The sequence below is a fragment of the Egretta garzetta genome, unplaced genomic scaffold, assembly GCF_000687185.1.
Source record: "Egretta garzetta isolate BGI_Z169 unplaced genomic scaffold, ASM68718v1 scaffold161, whole genome shotgun sequence".
NCBI classification, from domain to species: domain Eukaryota; kingdom Metazoa; phylum Chordata; class Aves; order Pelecaniformes; family Ardeidae; genus Egretta; species Egretta garzetta.
The window spans coordinates 4966310-4983660 of NW_009258754.1; the positions used below are offsets into that span (position 1 = coordinate 4966310).

General features: G+C 42.2%; 1 protein-coding gene across 1 annotated transcript in view; it reads left to right on the plus strand.

Moving 5' to 3' along the window:
• The first annotated feature begins 11644 nt into the window (after positions 1-11644).
• Positions 11645-17351, plus strand: part of LOC104135455 (glypican-5) — a 361472-nt gene continuing 355765 nt past the window's right edge. The window contains exon 1 of the mRNA XM_009649110.2: positions 11645-11798. Within this exon, the coding sequence (XP_009647405.1) occupies positions 11690-11798 (109 nt within the window). The 5' untranslated portion in view covers positions 11645-11689. The remainder of the gene's footprint in view (positions 11799-17351) is intronic.

Sequence of the window (17351 nt, forward strand, 5' to 3'; positions counted from 1 at the left end):
CTGCTGAATGAGTATTCATCTCTAGTTAGACTGCCATGTATGTTGGGTTCTTGGCTCTTTTGCCTGCTGTGGATTGCTTTCCAATGGCTGTGCATCTTACTCGTGGCAGCAAACTCTAGTTTTATATCAGTTGTCACAGTTCCTGATCGCAGTGGCATTATCTGCATGAGGCACCAAAGAAAGGGAACAAGATGCAGAGACCTTATGATCCTGTAGCCCTGCTGTTGCCCGTTTTAATGAATTCTGGTGTCATGGGTGATGAAGTTGAAGAATTGGCCCTGGGGAGGGGTGTCTTGCCTAGTCATCAGTTGCTTAGTTTTGGTTCAGCTCTGTAAATGGTTGCTATTCCTTTTTTTGTAAATAGTAGCAAAAGCTTATTGTGCTTATCTTCAAATTTCAGGGTATTTCACTCAGGTTTTTAAAGTCTTCCCCTTTCTTCTCCCTAAAAATAAAGAAATAAAATGGAAGGGGGAATGGAATCCTAAATAAATTAGCTCAAATACTGGTGAAAACTGATAGAAACTGTCCAGTAAGCCTGTGTATAACTGTTAACTTTTGTGCATGACTTGAGAATGAGAAATGGCCAAACTGGTCAAGAGCATTTGGCATTTAGGCTGTACAATTAACACTTCAAGGAAGATGGATACATATTTTTAAAGGAAAGAGAACATGTTGTCTGAGCGCTTGGTTTCATGTATGGCTTTCAAGTGAGATGGCAAAAATGGAAGCATTCAGATCTTAGGGGGGAAGGGAGGGTTGGGGAATTGTTATTCCTCACTTCTCCAATACTGTTCTTGCAATTTCCCCTTCCGAGTCAGGGGCCCAAATACTTAATAGTCCCTTGGTTCCTTTAGAATTTTCTTTGCTTTTGTTTCTTCTTCCAGTCTAACCTTCTTAGAGATTTTTATGGTGACAGCTAAAATGAAAAAGAATAAGAAATACAATTGAACATGAATGTATCAATATCTTTGAAATTTTCTGTGCTATGCCACCTTATATGGATCTTACCACAGTGGGTCAAGCGTATTAGGAAGCAGTTCCTATTTAAAAAAAAAAGTCACCTGTCATTGGTAAGAATGGTGTTAATGTCTGAATTCTCATTAGGCTTCAAAGTTGAGATGAATGAGGCAATTCGCACCTCGCATAAAGCTATTTTATTTCATCTCCCTGTAGAACTAGATAGGCAGCCTCATACTGATTTGCATTTGGAAGTTTTCTTTATAACTGTACAGTGCTAGAAACCTACATCTTTCATTTGAAAACAACTTCAGTTTTGCTGTGAACACTATAACACAGAGCAGTACATAGCTGTGTTTCAGTTTAGGCTTTCTACTATATGTGGTTTCTATGGCACTTTCTTTGGGTACTGTAAGGCAGAGTTCTGTGGCTGGGAAACGCTTTCAAAAAAAAGATAGCAGAAATGCAGTTGTTAGTTATCGTTGTCCTTGGGTCATATGGAGCAGGAAGATTTACTAGACTCCTCTAGAAAATACTTTGTATGTATTTATGACTTCTGTTGGTGGAGAAAATGTATAGGATTTTCTGCTGTGACCCTTCCAACCCAAAACATTCTATGATTCTATTCTATAATGAAAGATGAGTCATAGTAGACTCTAAATAAATTAATAAAAGTTCCTGTAATTTTTCTCTCGCCTCAGTATTGCAATTATACGTGTTGTCCCAGGAAAGTTGAAGGAGTTGGTATTACAGTAAATGATGTAGAAACCCCCTTGATGCAGACCCACTGACCTCTAATCAGCCTAGACTGTTTTTCAGCCTAGATTGTTTTAAAATGTACTTTATGTGCATCAGTCTAGTTTTCGTGTTTTTATATCAACTCTAGGAGGAAAGAGGAGGATGGATCCTCAAGAGTGTCAATCTTTTGAATTTGCATGTACTCTGGAGTTAGCAAGCCCTTTAGCATTCGCAATCTTACTGTCAGCAAGTCTCCCAGATAGGCCCACGTGCAAAGAATTTGTCTCACTTAGCACTGGGCTGATGTGAAGTTATTTAATTTAATCAGTGTTAAAAAATTTATCACCTGTCTATAGGAGTGCAAGACCTGGAGGTAGTGGCCATTGTGCTCTGCCTTGGGCATGGCAGCTAGTGCTTGCCCTGCTCAACACCTGGCATGTACCAGTCTGAGTCTCTTAGCTGCTCAGTTTTAAACATTAACAATTTGGACTGAGGTTCTGTAAGGTGGTTTTCATGCCTTCTGATACTGAAATTATGCTGTTTCTGAGGTCGGGATGGCCATTTGGCGTTGACACCCCTACTGGAGAGCAGAAATGCAGTTGTTAGTTATCGTTGTCCTTGGGTCATATGGAGCAGGAAGATTTACTAGACTCCTCTAGAAAATACTTTGTATGTATTTATGACTTCTGTTGGTGGAGAAAATGTATAGGATTTTCTGCTGTGACCCTTCCAACCCAAAACATTCTATGATTCTATTCTATAATGAAAGATGAGTCATAGTAGACTCTAAATAAATTAATAAAAGTTCCTGTAATTTTTCTCTCGCCTCAGTATTGCAATTATACGTGTTGTCCCAGGAAAGTTGAAGGAGTTGGTATTACAGTAAATGATGTAGAAACCCCCTTGATGCAGACCCACTGACCTCTAATCAGCCTAGACTGTTTTTCAGCCTAGATTGTTTTAAAATGTACTTTATGTGCATCAGTCTAGTTTTCGTGTTTTTATATCAACTCTAGGAGGAAAGAGGAGGATGGATCCTCAAGAGTGTCAATCTTTTGAATTTGCATGTACTCTGGAGTTAGCAAGCCCTTTAGCATTCGCAATCTTACTGTCAGCAAGTCTCCCAGATAGGCCCACGTGCAAAGAATTTGTCTCACTTAGCACTGGGCTGATGTGAAGTTATTTAATTTAATCAGTGTTAAAAAATTTATCACCTGTCTATAGGAGTGCAAGACCTGGAGGTAGTGGCCATTGTGCTCTGCCTTGGGCATGGCAGCTAGTGCTTGCCCTGCTCAACACCTGGCATGTACCAGTCTGAGTCTCTTAGCTGCTCAGTTTTAAACATTAACAATTTGGACTGAGGTTCTGTAAGGTGGTTTTCATGCCTTCTGATACTGAAATTATGCTGTTTCTGAGGTCGGGATGGCCATTTGGCGTTGACACCAAAGATGCATCTTCCAACATCCTACTGAGAACCAGGCTGTTTTGGGAACCACTGAAAAGTCTCTAATTGGATGTGCTTTGTAGGTATGTTACAGGATTTTCCATTCCTGTGTACATACATGTACCATCACCTCTTATTACTCCAATGTACCAAACTGAAGACCAGGTTCTCCCCTGTAAGCCAGCTGCATCAATGAGGGGGATTTTATAGCCCCCAGCTGCTCAGCTTCAGGCACTGCTGTGACAGTATGTTGTGGGAGCTCCTCGCCTTGCTCCACACATAATTATACCAGTTAAGGCAAATCATCTATTAAAAACAACCTGGTTGAAGGTGACTGGGGCAGATGAGGGGAGTGCTCATGGGAGCCATGTCAGAGGTCTGGTAACAGGCATGAGAGTAGCAATAGTGCTTGCAACTGCCTTCTTGGCTGTTTTCCTTTGGCCTCCTAGGTAGAGCCAGAGATTCCAAGGAACAACCGAGAAAACTGGGGACGAGGGGGATGATTAGGTCTCTCCCTGCAGCAGCTGCTCCTCCTTGCAAGGAAGCTGAGTCCCATGAGCTGGAAAAGTCTCCCAACCACTCTGCTTCTCCAGGAGATCCCACAGGTCTGCAAGAAGTTGGAGAAATGCAGGCAGAAGGGAAGCTGAGTGGCCATGAGGAAGAACGGTAGAAGAGGACCTTGTTTGAGGAGGGTGAGAAGTGGTCAGAAGAGGGAGTCAGGGAGTAAAGGGAGGAAGTGGCTAATTAATGGTTCTGTAGGTTTGGGTGAGTGGAGGGACATTCAGTTTAGGGCATGGTCAGACGTGTTCTGCTCCCGGGTCCAGGCATGAGGCAGGTTCTATGGGGGGTACAAGCCGAGGTGAAAAAGCTAATGAGTATAGGCATGCAGTAACCTATGGTGTAGGGCAGAAGGTGTTTTGGAAACTAGGCCAAAAATCAGAATACAAGAGCAGTGAGAACCAGGCAAGCAACAGAAGGAAGTGGAAAAAACTCTGACAAAAAAGTACTTAGTAACAGGCCTAACAATGCTGTATTGTGCAGATGCTGCCTTTAAGACCTGTGCATTTTGGAGAGTTCCTGCTCCGAAAGCTGATCAGGGCCAGTGCCTGATGGTCTCCAGCTGTCCTGCAAGCTGTGGCACTTGCTGATGCTGCCAACTCTCTGGAGTCATGACATCGAATGCTTCTTGCTGTTCCCCTTCCTTTCACAGTCAAGGTTTCCACCCCCATTGAGTCTGTTGGCATAACTCCAGTGCAATCAAAATGGTCCTCTCATTTGGTGGGTTCTTTATAATTTTCTTTTTAGGTCTACTCAAGAACTCTTGAGCTAATACAAGCTGTTGGGCTTGACTAGAGTTGGAAATACCTATGTGTGCTACTAGTTACTTTAGTAGGTCATCTAAGTGGTGCTTGGTAAGACTGGAGGTGTTTATCTTTTAGCCTTGATTATTTCAACTAGAATAGCACATCTGGTCATGGCCTTAGTGATGCTTCACTGTATTTAGAATAACAGTGAGAATGTAGAGTCCACTGACCAAGTTAAACAATACCTCTGTTAATGTACAATATGAAACAAGGGATCGAGGGAAAGGAAATTTTCACAGCTTTTATTTTCCAAACTGCACTTGTACATCATCATGTTGGATTATGCACATTGTCAAGCTGCATAGAGAGAGAAGGGACAAATTCAGGCTCTCCTTTGGTATTTCTTCAGCTTTTTGGCCTTAAAGGGACCATTAACATACTGTTTGTAATCTTTATATTAAAGCTGATAGTGGGATTAATTTAACAAAACAGAGGGAAGAGTTAGAGACAGATTGAAATCTTCTTTCTGACCAGTCAGAAAATATGTGTAGGAGGGACTGGCCACAGTTTAGCTGAGGCAGGAAGACCAGACATCTCCCTCTGACTTAGAGAAATAAGTCGTTGCTCCCTGGAGCCTATCTGGATGTTACCCCTTGCTCCCGGGAGCAGAAGGTCTATAGGGTTAGTTGCTATTTAACGTACCGCAGTCATTTGCACCGGTGCATAATGCTGTGCACCAATCAGTCTGTTGCACTTGCTTGTTGATTTTTCAGGTAATTCCTGGCATGCACTACTTCAGGTGTAGTAACTACCATATTTTAAACATTGGCACATCAAGTAGTAGCTGTTTGACTATGCACACGTGGTGCTTGATGAGTTTAATGTTCTTTGTGTCTTCCTAGTTGAAAACATTTTATTAGTTGCAATGGGACTGAGGCTGTGCACAGCAAGCTGTGCTCCCTGCTACGTGAGAATGGTTTGGGTTTCTGTGGATGAGTGTTTCTTGACAGCAGCCTTGCAGCTGAAGGTAATGATGGCATTAGCACCACTGGGGCAGAAGAGCTACATGGAGAAAGGACCTCAAACTTCTGGCAGCCTAAAGTGGCTGGATTCCCTTTCCCTGGTGTGGCTGTGCTAGTGTGGGCTTTTCTCATGCCCCAAGTAGTTGTAGGGGGAGCCCGGGTTGGAAATTGCTTACTTTTTCACTTGATTTGTCCTCCTCCCCTAAACTATTTGGGGTTTAATTGCTGAATTTTCCTCTAGCTGAGGCAGCAGCTGCACCAGACAGATGAGCCTCAAGAAGGACAAAGTGTTGGCTTATGTTCAGCTGGGCCAGACACAATGCAAGGTACTTTTGGCACCTTCCTCTGAGTTACTGAGGCATAATCAATCTTGGAGTCTTTGAAGACACTTGTACAACATGAAAATCTTGGGCTTTGTACTAAAGCTTTGTTTGAAAATACTGTTGAAAAGTTCATCAAAATACAAAGGAATAAAACCTATCAGAAGACAGATTGCACTGAGCTCTCCCCCTTGCTTAGGAGCGTTCTGTGCAGTGGAAGCTATAGGCTCAGGTTGTTTAAAAAAAAACAACCCACCCTGTCTTTGCAAAAGTCAGTGAAGGTAGATTGATTAGCATGTGTTAAGTCTGGCTTTCTGGTTTCGGAGTATAGCTTTTGCAGTGTGTACAGCATTTTAAAGACAGTGCAGGGCAGTTCACATCTCCACAGAGTGTTAGAAGAACTGTTAAGTTAAATGGTCAGCTAACAAAATGAATATATATTTAGCTTTTGGAAGAAGTTAACTTTATTTGCTAAACAAGCCTCTCCTTTTAGAAACTTACACTATTCAGCTAGCTTTAATGGCCAATGTCTCTTTGACTTTATCTGTACCAAAGTTCAGAATGGAGCCCAAAAGCTCTGCTGATTTAAAACAAAGAAAAAAATCCCCAAACAACACACAACAAAATATTCCACAGCTGACTTCAGTAGGGCTGGCCAGATAGGCATGAGGTAAGGATGTGCAGTTTTCTGTGCATTTGGCCCCTTAAGTAATTTATAACTGTGACAGGGAGGTGTTTGAAGGTGATGCCTTTGGCATGTATTAAGTGTTTTAAGGTTGCAAAGGAGTTTTGAGTAGGGATCACTGTTGCTTTTCAAAATGCTCATGCTTTAGGTACTGGTGAAGTATAATTTTTCTTGCTCTTCTGAATGTGACTGTTTTTTGAAGTGGAGTAAATACTTTGTCCTGGGTTTTTATAATAACAGTAAGGTTGTAAAGTCTAAAGTTTTCCTACTTTTTAGTTTTAAAGCTTAGCCATAGTTTTAACCAGTACTCAAGGGAAAAACAGACTTGAACAGAAAAATAGTGTACATAATCATCAGGGTAAGCCTTCCATCTGATCTGAAGCAGGAAATTGATTTGTTTTAGGGAAGGCTATAAACATTTTAGAATTTAAGCCCAGGCATGTACAGTGGAAGGTGTTCTGTAAGTTCATGCATAACAAAAATGAAATTGAGAGAGAGGGTTTTTAGGATGCAGGTGCTGCACATCTATGGCATGGAGCTAGCAGAGGGCTCCCATCATGGTCAGGGGGCTGGAGCACATGTGGGAATAGAGGTTTGTTCAGTTGTAGGAAGAGAAGATTACGGGAGACCGTACTGCTGTGTTCAACTATTGGGAGGAAAGAGAGGAAGTAGAGCCAGTTCCTTGCAGGCACACGGTGATATGCTGAGAAGCAATTGGCACTAGTTGGAACATGGGAAATTCTCATTAGATACAATTTTAAAACTATTTTTTTACCACAGAGGTGGCCAACTGTTGGAACAGGGGCCCTGAGAAGTTCTGGGATCATCCATGCATGGAGGTGCTTGAAACTTGGCTGGATGAAGCCCTCAAGTAGTTTGACCTGCTTTTAAGGGGAAGGTTGAACTAGAGGTTCCTTCCAAACTAAGTTGTTAGTTAAGAAATAAGGGGTAGCTTGGGGAAGGCAGGTAAAGTCCTTGAGAGAAATTAGCAGGATCAACTCCTGAAATAATGCTGTTGATAAGTTTTCTGCCCTCATTCACAAATAGTGCTTTTTCTTTTTTCTCTGCTTTTTTGCAGTTGGACAGGGTGCTGGGCCATCTTGTTTACTTGTTTAGGCTGTGCTCTTGCCTAGAAAGGTTGGACCAGATGATCCTTGAGGTCCCTTCCAATCTGGTATTCTACGATGCTCTGATGTATAGACAGCTTTGTTCCTAAACTTCAAGGAGGAGCTTGCCCCTAAGGTTGTCTCCCTGTTGCTGATCGGCAGTGCCTATGCTAAATAGAGGTGATGGCTGCGGCACTGCGGGATGCCGTCTGTCTCTGGGATGAGAGCTGTGGTGCTTAGCCAGTGTCCCAGCAGTGTTCGTGCGGTGTGCCGGTCGGTCACCACCGGGTCACTGTGTTCCTCCCCTCTTTTTTTTTTTTAATTTTTCTCTGTTGCAGAGGATATTTTGCATTAAGATGAAAGAGAGAAACTAATTTTAGTAGCAGAGTTATTAAAGACTTCAAGATATTACTAATCAGTTCTAATTTAATCTCAGCATACAGGCAAGTATAGTACTGAAAACTTTTATTAGGTTTCTATAATTGTGTTAAAAGTGATACACCCAGGTTAGTATTGAAGCAAGTGAAACTGCCAAGCTCTGTGCATGACAGCACTCACTTGATCATACTGCTAGGGGAGCGGGGTTTGCTCTTTGCTGGTCTTTTAATGCTCTGTGTTTTACATCAGGCTCCTTAACTGTCAGGGACTTATTGCTGTTTCTATTTAAGTGTGCCCTCTGCATCATTTTGGCTCCGGACCAACAAAAACTAATCTTCCAGGCTCCTGGAGTACTCATCGGAGGAGATAGCTGGGTGGGGAATCCCAGGAGTGCATTTCCAGCTGAGATATCTGTATTCTTCTTAAAGCTTTCTGGAGGAGATGTGGGTTCCCGTGGTGCCTCGGTTCAAAGGGGAATGCTAGTCACAGCGCTGATAGCGGTGCATAGCTTCCTTGCCAGGGCAGAACAGGCACGTAGTCAGCACGGACAAAACCTTTTGAATACAGGTCTGAGCTTTGCAAAAGCCTTTCAAACAAAAATTCAGAGGGCTGCTGTAAGGAGAAATGCTCAGAGTAACAGCAGCCCAGCACTGCAGATGCCGAGTAACATTTACAACCCCTCTGCTCAGACACCTATTTGCAAAACTGACTTAGTTGCTCAGCAGTCTGTACTGTGATTTCACATACGCTTTGTGGTGCTAGCTCAGAGGAGCGGTCCTTCCCTCACCCCCAGGTCCTTGTGACAGAGCAAACATATGTTCATGGGGGGAACTGGATCAGGGAACCGATCCAAGTTAAAATTAGCCTGGCCAAGAAGCTAATTTCAACCTGGGACAGCTTCTCTGGCAGACGAGAGCAGGCGAGCATGCCCAGCCGGTGATGAGTGCGCAGCCCTCCTGCTGCGGCTTTTAGCAGCCCACTGGCTCGTGCCAGTGTGCGGTGGTCTTGTCTCAAGGGCTTTCAGGGGGTTTAGGACTTCAGATTTGAGTGGGCAGAATTGTTTTTTCCTATTTTTGAGATTTGTATCGAAATGTGAAACAAATTCACCGCCAAAATGGTTTCCTGTGTCAGCCCAGTCTGTGACACCTTTGATGTGTTTGTGAACTGATACAAAAATGCAGGTTTGTTGAAATATTTCACTTTGGCTTTGACTTTTTTGACAGCTGCACTTTCAAATGAGAGTTGTTGTAAACTGGAAGCAGTATTTTCAAGTCAAATGAGATGTGTTTCAACCAGCGCAGTGTTTTTATTTTTTTTCCTGGCAAGGGAGATTTATTGAAGTTCCTGCAGCTTTGGTCTCAGTGAGCTGTTGGCCTGCAGCTGGCCCTGAGTACAGGCCTGGTTCTTTGGATGTTCAGGAGCACCTCTCCTACGAGGACGGGCTGAGAGGATTGGGGTTGTTCAGCCTGGAGAAGAGAAGGCTGTGGGGAGACCTGATTGTGGCCTTTCAGTACTTAAAAGGGGCCTCTAGAAAAGATGGGGACAATCTTTTTAGCAGGGCCAGCTGTGACAGGACAAGGGGTAATGGTTTTAAACTAAAACAGGGTAGGTTTGGACTAGATAAAAGGAAGAAATTCTTTACAATGAGGGTGGTGAAACACTGGAACGGGTTGCCCAGATGGGTAGTGGAGGCCCCATCCCTGGAAATCATTCAAGACCAGGTTAGCCGGGGCTCTAAGCAACCTGATCCAGTTGAAGATGTCTCTGCTCCCTGCAGGGGAGTTGGACTAGATGGCCTCTAAAGGTTCCTTCCAACCCTGAACATTCTATGATTTGCTGTTCCTCTACTGCTTTGCCAGAGTGCATCCTTGTCATCATTGTCAACTGAATGTGGAGTCTTGCTATGCCAAATGGTGAGGATTAATGCAGTGTAATTGCTTCCTTAATATTTCTGTCCCAAGGGCTGGTCTGGGTGCTCTGCGGTGACAGTGACCTGGGTGAAATCCTCTGGAAGAATATGGCCTTTTGGAGAATGGGGGCAGTTTCCATTCCTTAATGCTCCTCATCCTGTTGTTGCTGTGTGGGGAGCGATTGCCAGAGCTGTGTTCACAGCCATTTAAAGCCAGAGATCCCCTTGGGCCCAGAGGGCTGGCGGTGTGGGGGCAGCCCAGCTCCAGCCAGTGCCTTGGGCCCCACCTCCCACGGGGCTGCTGTCAGGTTCTGGTGGGGCGGAGCAGGGAGCTGGGCCCCCAGCATGGCACCAGCCTTCCCAGGAAAGGGTGTCTCCTTTCCCCAGAGCCCTGTGGAGGCCTCCATGCCAGTGATGGAGGTGGCACCTGTGGCCCCTTTCCCTCAGAGCTGCCATTTCCAACTCGAGCTGGAGGGAAGGTAATGCCTGAAACATGCTGGCCAAGGCTTCCTGCTAGGTGTTCTTGCTTAACCGATAATTGCATCGGACACACCTGCTTTTATGTGACTGTTTTGGCTCTGGTATATTTTTGTGCATGCCTCTGGTTTTGGATTTGCTCTATTTAATAATCCTTTGCTTTTTCCCCCCCCCTTCTTAAAATGTATATTTGTGAAACACCAGAACGTATTTGTAGTCTGTAACCACTCCTTTCCAGAACTTTCTGGCACCTGCAAATCCTGTGGTATAGAGCAAACAGACCCTGAGTGTCCATCGCAACTTTGTGTGACATAGGTTTCCTAATCGAGGACACTAAACTTACTGAAACACATGCAAAGACGGAATGATAAAAAATATTCCACAAAAATTAAGTTTTTTAATCAGCTGTCAACTTTCTCTGTAGTTGTGAGTGGGAGCGATTTCAGAGCCTTTGCATTACATATAGGCAGGCTAGAACTTGGTTTCAAAAATTTCAAGGTTACTGTCAAGTAGATGATGATCTACTAAGTTTAAAACCGGTTCTTTATTCAGGTGAATACTTGTTGACTTTCACTACAAGTTAAGCCTAGAAATTGAAGTAGCAGTCTCTAACTTCCCAGTGGTTGTAGGTTTGGGTCTCTGTGTGGAATTGAGTTTCTTACCTCTGGCCCTGTGCAGCGGCTAAACTCAGGCTTTTGCAGAAATCCATTCTGGTTTTGTGGCAACTATTGCTGCTCATTTTGTTTTGAAATCTGATTCAGAAAGGAACTAAACATGTTAAAACTAGAGAGAAAAGGAGGGGAAAAAAGCCACTCCAGCTCCCATACCTTTTAAAAAACTCAGATGCCTTTTTTTCTTCTTTGGGGTGAGCTGCTTAGGAGTTCAAAGATTTGAGATGCTTCCCCAAGTGTAAGAGCTGATAGGGGTTTCACTCAGATGTTCGAGCTATGATGCCCTTAGCACAAGGCGTATAGTGGAAATGTTGCCCCTTTACATGTGCGTATTCAGTGATTTTGCTGTGCTCTTGACTATGTTTAGATGATTTTGTGCCCAATGCTCATAACAGTGTAAAACAAATTTGCATCTGTAGTGTGATGTTATCCAGATTTAGGTGAAAGTCATAAATTAGTGTCCTTGAAGCAATAACTTGAGTTTCACAATGTCATTCCTTGTGGGTTGTGTTTGGTTTCAAAATGTTAAACATGGTGGTTGTTTTGACATTAAGAGGCATTATTTATTTTCATGGTGTAAGTTGAAAGGTTTTCTAATTATTGTATTTTTCTTGTTTGGTTTAAGAGTCAGATTTACAGATCTGTCAACATAGAGCACCAACGTGTTGCACCAAAAAAATGGAAGAAAGCTACCAGGCAGCTGTTCGAAGGGAGAGGACTCAAAGTATCCAGGCACTGAACTTTGAACTGAAGTACATGATTGTTGGCCATATCACAGCTTTTCAAGGTAGGAACTTTTGAGGTACTGCAGTCCTATGAGTAGTTCATAAAAGTATCCTCTGCTATCTAAAGGAAAAGCTCTTCCCTTTGTTCTTAATTTCTCTTGCGTTTCATGCTGTAGTCACTGGCTTATGGTTTACTTCCCTGTTCTTTGATGATCCTGCTTTTGGAAAAAGGTGATAGCACTTAATCTTCCTTGGTATTTTAAGCATCTGCCTAAATCTAATTAGGAATAGATTTAAGCTTAGACCTTGTTCTCGGGATCATTTTAAAAAAGATTGTCATGGATTTTTTTCAAGGTATTTCCAAAAGTCATTTAGGTGCCTGATTGTTGTTTGTGCTTTTTGATATTCTCTTGTGTTGCCAAACCATTTAAAGGTGTAGAAGGTTAAATGAAAACACATTTGTTTGTTGATGCTGAAGAATAAGTGCTCTAACTGATATGTCAAGTGAGAACACAGCTCTCTTCTTCATGTCAAAATGTTTTGCTACCTGGCAGGTCACATGAGTGATCTGTTTTCAGGAATTACAGCCACACAGTTAAACGTGAATGCATGAAGGAACCTGCGCTGAAAGTCTGTTCTCATAATTCTTGCTGTTCTCAAAGCTACCTTGCTATAACAGGTTAATGTAAGTCTGTCATTTCTTCATACAGGTGATTATTGTACTATTAAAGGGAGGACAATGCTTGTGCAGGATTGGGCACCATACAGCATTGAGCACTGGAGACTTTGCTCCAGAAGGGCATTTAAACATAGGCTGTGAACTTTAAATATATGAGAGCTGAGTGATTAAATCAGTCACAGAGTGATGAATCCAGCTTACTGACTTCTGTGGGCCTAATTATGTGCTTAATTTTAACTCATTGCTTTGCTATGTTTAGTGCTGAGCATCCTCATGGAATGAGTTTTGAAAACAAGCCAGTAGTTATTAAAATACAAAGTGTTGAGGTCTGTATGATTAAGCCTGTTGTTACAAGGCAGGTTTTATCAAATAGTAGCTTTTTTGTCTAGTTTCTTCCATATGAGTGAAAATGCTATAAATAAAAGATGTGATTGACAGTTAATAAGAGATAGCGTATTATCTAAAATTGACAATAAGCGACGGTGGAAGTCAGAAAGAGATGTGCAAAGGCAAGATAAAAATTCTCTGCTTTTGGTTGTTTACCTCTCTGTTCTCTGTTCTGTACCAATGAGAAATGGCATTTCGGTTTGTTTTACAATTAATTTTTGAAAATTTTTTAATATCCCCCTTGATTAAAAATTTGGGTTGAATGGCACTTTGGAGGAGCACTGTAGTAAAAGGGTGACTGTTGGCATTGTTAAATGCTGGTAAGTGGTTCAAGCAATCTTTGCGTCTCATGACTGCATAAAGATAAGGTCAGAATAGATTAACCTACCAGCCCCTTTAGGTCAAGCCAGGGGCTTCATTGTCCATTGCTAATGAATCCTTTTGATGGAATGAGAAGTAGTTAGACATTTCACACAGTTTAAATTTACAAGCATTTTCTGGAAGTGGGTAAATAGGTTGATTGTTGCAACTTGTTATGGCTGGCCTTCTGTCCACATTGGGTGGGAACACTTGAAAAATGTAACTTTCTCTCTTGTATTGGGAGCTGCTTTTGTTCTTTGGTTTTGCCCCAGGTGTCAGCGAAAAGCCTCTCTCTTTATCCTGTGCTGTATAAACATTCTGTTGCTAAGAGTAGTACTGTGTGAGACATTTACTGAGAGGGAAGATCTTTGCATTGAATTAACTCTGTCCTTTTTGTGTGTTTTGGTTTGTTGCTATTTTGAATGATAAAGTGTGAGTGTGCCAAAAGCACATTTAAAGCCTTAGAAAAAAAATATCCTTCTTTTAGAAGCTTTCAGGTGCCTTTCACGTTTAATGTTTATTGCAGCAGTGAGAACTGGCTCTGACTTGCTAAAAAAAGCAATTTATTCATTTGTATGTGGTAGTGTTTACCTGTACAATTTTCACCCACAATTTACTTTCTTTTATGTATACACATTTTTAGTACTGTTAGTGTAGTCAAAGCAAAGCAGTAGTTAGCCTTGCTGCCTGCTGCTGAGGAAAAGAAAACTGCTTTTTAGACACTTTTAGCAGACAATGCTGTTAATATTATACCTATACTGATGAAATAATTTTCAAGACTAAGATGGTATAAGAAATGGGTTTTCATGAGTCCAGCTTTGAGAGCAGGGTGGGAAAAGACAGCAGCTTTTGGGGGGGGGGGGGGGGGGGGGGGAAGGTTTGGGTTTTTTTTTTTTTTTTTTTTTTTGATGACTAATTTGTCCAAGACGCAAGTGCTAAAAACAAGTCTGTAAAAAAACCCAAACCAACAAAAACCCAAACCCAAACCAAAAACCCAACACAGCAGGAAGAACAGATACATTTCCATAAAAGCAGCTAAGAGTGAACTACAGTCAGAACCACTGCTCAGATATCACTCAGGCTTCATGTTTCTGTGGCTTTTAGTTGCTATTTTACACATGCACAAATATACAGATATATTCGTTTGCTACATAAAGCTGCTTTTATACTGGTAGATGAATAAGTTCTCATCTCCTTATTTTCTTTCATGGAAGTCAAAAGACGCTTACTTCTGAGGACTTGCAATTAGATACCACAAGTATTAATAGGAAAGAGCTTTCTCATGTGAGTAGGAGGTTTGATACGAGTTCAGTTAAATATTCCCTCTGTACTTCCTGGGTACTGCAGTTGACTCTGGACATTTTGGACTTGAAGACATTTTGTTTTGGTTTTTCTTGTTGAAATTGAAAATGTTATTTAAGCAGCTTTGCCCACAGCTGAAATAAGAAAATTTTCACAGGTGCTGGATTTCGTTGTGCAAAATAATTAGTCTGCAAGACTTGATTAAACATACTACAGCTGTGGGTAGGCTTGTTATCTTTGGGCTAATGCCCAGTCTGTACATATGGACAACCTTAGCACTGTGGTTCAATCCTGCTATTTTTCCCCCTTTAAAGTTTTCAATATTAGCAACCCAGTCCTTGCTCAAACACTTAATAAATCAAACTTCTGCATGGATGTGTTTTGCTTGAACTCCTGTCTCTAATTATGTTGCTGTTACACCTGATTTGAGTAGGAAGAGGTGCATTGGTATCAGCTGTTGGCTATAAAATGCACCACCCCCCCCCCCCCCCCCAACCTTAGTACCGGGACAGGAGGAAGGGAGGGAGGCAAGAATGAAAGGGCCAGCTGACTGCTTGGGAAGCATGTCATCAGACTCAGCTCCTGCAAAATCGTACCTTGTCACAAAATCTTTTGGCATGTTGAATGTAACTGGGCCCCTGGGGCGGGGTTTCATGGAAAGATGCTGGATTCACTTTCTCTTAATGTTTTGGTCCATGGTGTAGCCTAAAAGTCATAACCGTGTTATTAGTCACTCTACAGGTGTGCTACTGATGAGACTGTTCCAGATGGAATCAAAGGCAAGGTGGAGTAAGTAGATGAGACATATAAGCATGCCAAACTGTAATAGGAACAGCATAAAAGAGGAGAATGTGTCTGTTGTAATGATCCTAGTATGTCACCCTCTGGCTCTTCACAGGTGGCTTTATTTTGGATGCATTTTGGAGCAGGTCAGTTTGTCCCATCCAAAGATCTGCCCATCTTTCTGTCTTTACTCCTGTGGCTGTAGCCTGAAATGCCCAGCAGAACTATTTATATGAATGATCAAACATTTTGTAACTCACTTTCCCCTTTGATAACCAGAGGATTCTCCTTTGAACTTACTGTTTTCTTTGTCCCAACCTTTTTTTAGGCTTGAATGTAAACAAATGTATTGTTTTAGCTTAGATTTATGTCTTTGTGGTGATACTACATGTTACTTGGCACAGTCATCCTTCTATTTCCCGCCCCCAGTTCCCTCATGCAGTCCCTGCACTCCTCACGGACACTTCTAAGCGAGGCAACTGATTCATTGTTAGTGGATTAAAAGTGGCGCGGGTGTGCAGGCTGAAAGTTGCTGTCAGAAGAGGTATCAGTAGTCTGACAGGAGAGCTTTGTGGGCAGACAGCAGAGAAACCTGCCCTCCTTTTTCTGTGTCCTTTATGGAGTGCTAACAGGTGCCGTGTAAGCACCCGCAGAAAGCTTGGCTCTGCTCCTGTCGTCTTATGCTGAGGCTAATTTGAGGTAATGAGAATCCAAACACTGGTAACTTGTTTGTTCTGCTGATGGGCTCTGCAGAGAGTCAGAATAAGATACTTTGAAACCTACATCACATTTCAGTGACCAAATTAGCAGGTATCAGAGAGTGAAAAGCTTTGTTTGAGCTCAGCAGTTTTAAGAAAAAAAAATACGATTCTTTGCACTTTTTGTTTTTTACAGCAGGCAATAGGAATTGTTCACTCACAGCCTCTGCAGAGGAAGCTCTTTTGTGAATGAAAGCTTGTTAGTCACAAAGCAGTAATTTTGTGTTGTTTCTCTGAAATAGAATTCATTTGACCTTCGGGGTGTCAAACGGAGGGGCTGTGTGTTCCCATATACTCCCAGCTATAGGAAGGTAGATCAGCATTGTAGCACTCTGTTTGTCTCACTCCTAACTCAAGGGGTTTGGCAAAGCTGTTCTTATGTTCTGCTTTATGTGGAATGGGGACATGCTAGTCGGGAAACCTCCTTGTGGCTATTTCCAATAGCAGGAGTTGCAGTGACATTGTTGTGCTTGGTATCATCTGATCCAAGCAGGCAACTGGGAATGACATGAAAGGTACAAGGTGGAGGGGGAACCTGGTTGTAGCAGGCATGGAGCTCAGGACTTCTGGTTGTCAGTAGAATTCCTGAGATTTAACGCCCGGTTGATCCAAAAAGTCCTTAAGCACAAAGTTTTTCATCTGGCATCCTCCCTGGTGAATAGGAAGGGTTGGCTGGTTTCTGTGGGTCTTGGGATGGATACCAGTAGTGGGCTCAGTAATCAACTGACCTGAACGTTCCCAGAAATAAGCGAGTATATAATATATATAAAATATGTATATAACATGTATAAGTATACAAGTACACTGGCACTCAGAGCCATATAGAGTAAAAAACAGTCTCTGTTTTAATTTGCTGAGTTGCAGCATTGCTGACACTTATTTCTACTGAATTTAGGAATATCAGCTTGAAATAGGGGTGGCTGGCTAATGGTGTTGAAGTGCAATGAAATTTACAAAACAAAAAAGACTTGGCTGGAGAAGCGCGCTCTGGTTTGTAGTTAATTACTATATGAAGTGTAGTCACAATGCTGGAGATGGATGCAGTCCAAAATCAAGGAGCTATTTTAAAAAAAAGAAAAGCCAACAGAAACCTGCCAGCCATCACCAACAGCGCCTTAGGTTTCCTTTGCTGCTAGATTATAGAAATGCAGAAGTGTTGTGTTTTAAATAGGTCTTTTTGGTAATCTTAGAGTACTTGGTCTTTTATTGAGACAAATTGTTACCCACCCCTTTCCACTTGTGTAACTCTGCTAAGAAGAGTTTTGTACTCTGCTGACCTTTGATTTGAAAGCGGGCTGAGATGTGTAATTTGGTTTTGGCTCAATGCAAAAATGGCTCCCTACAGA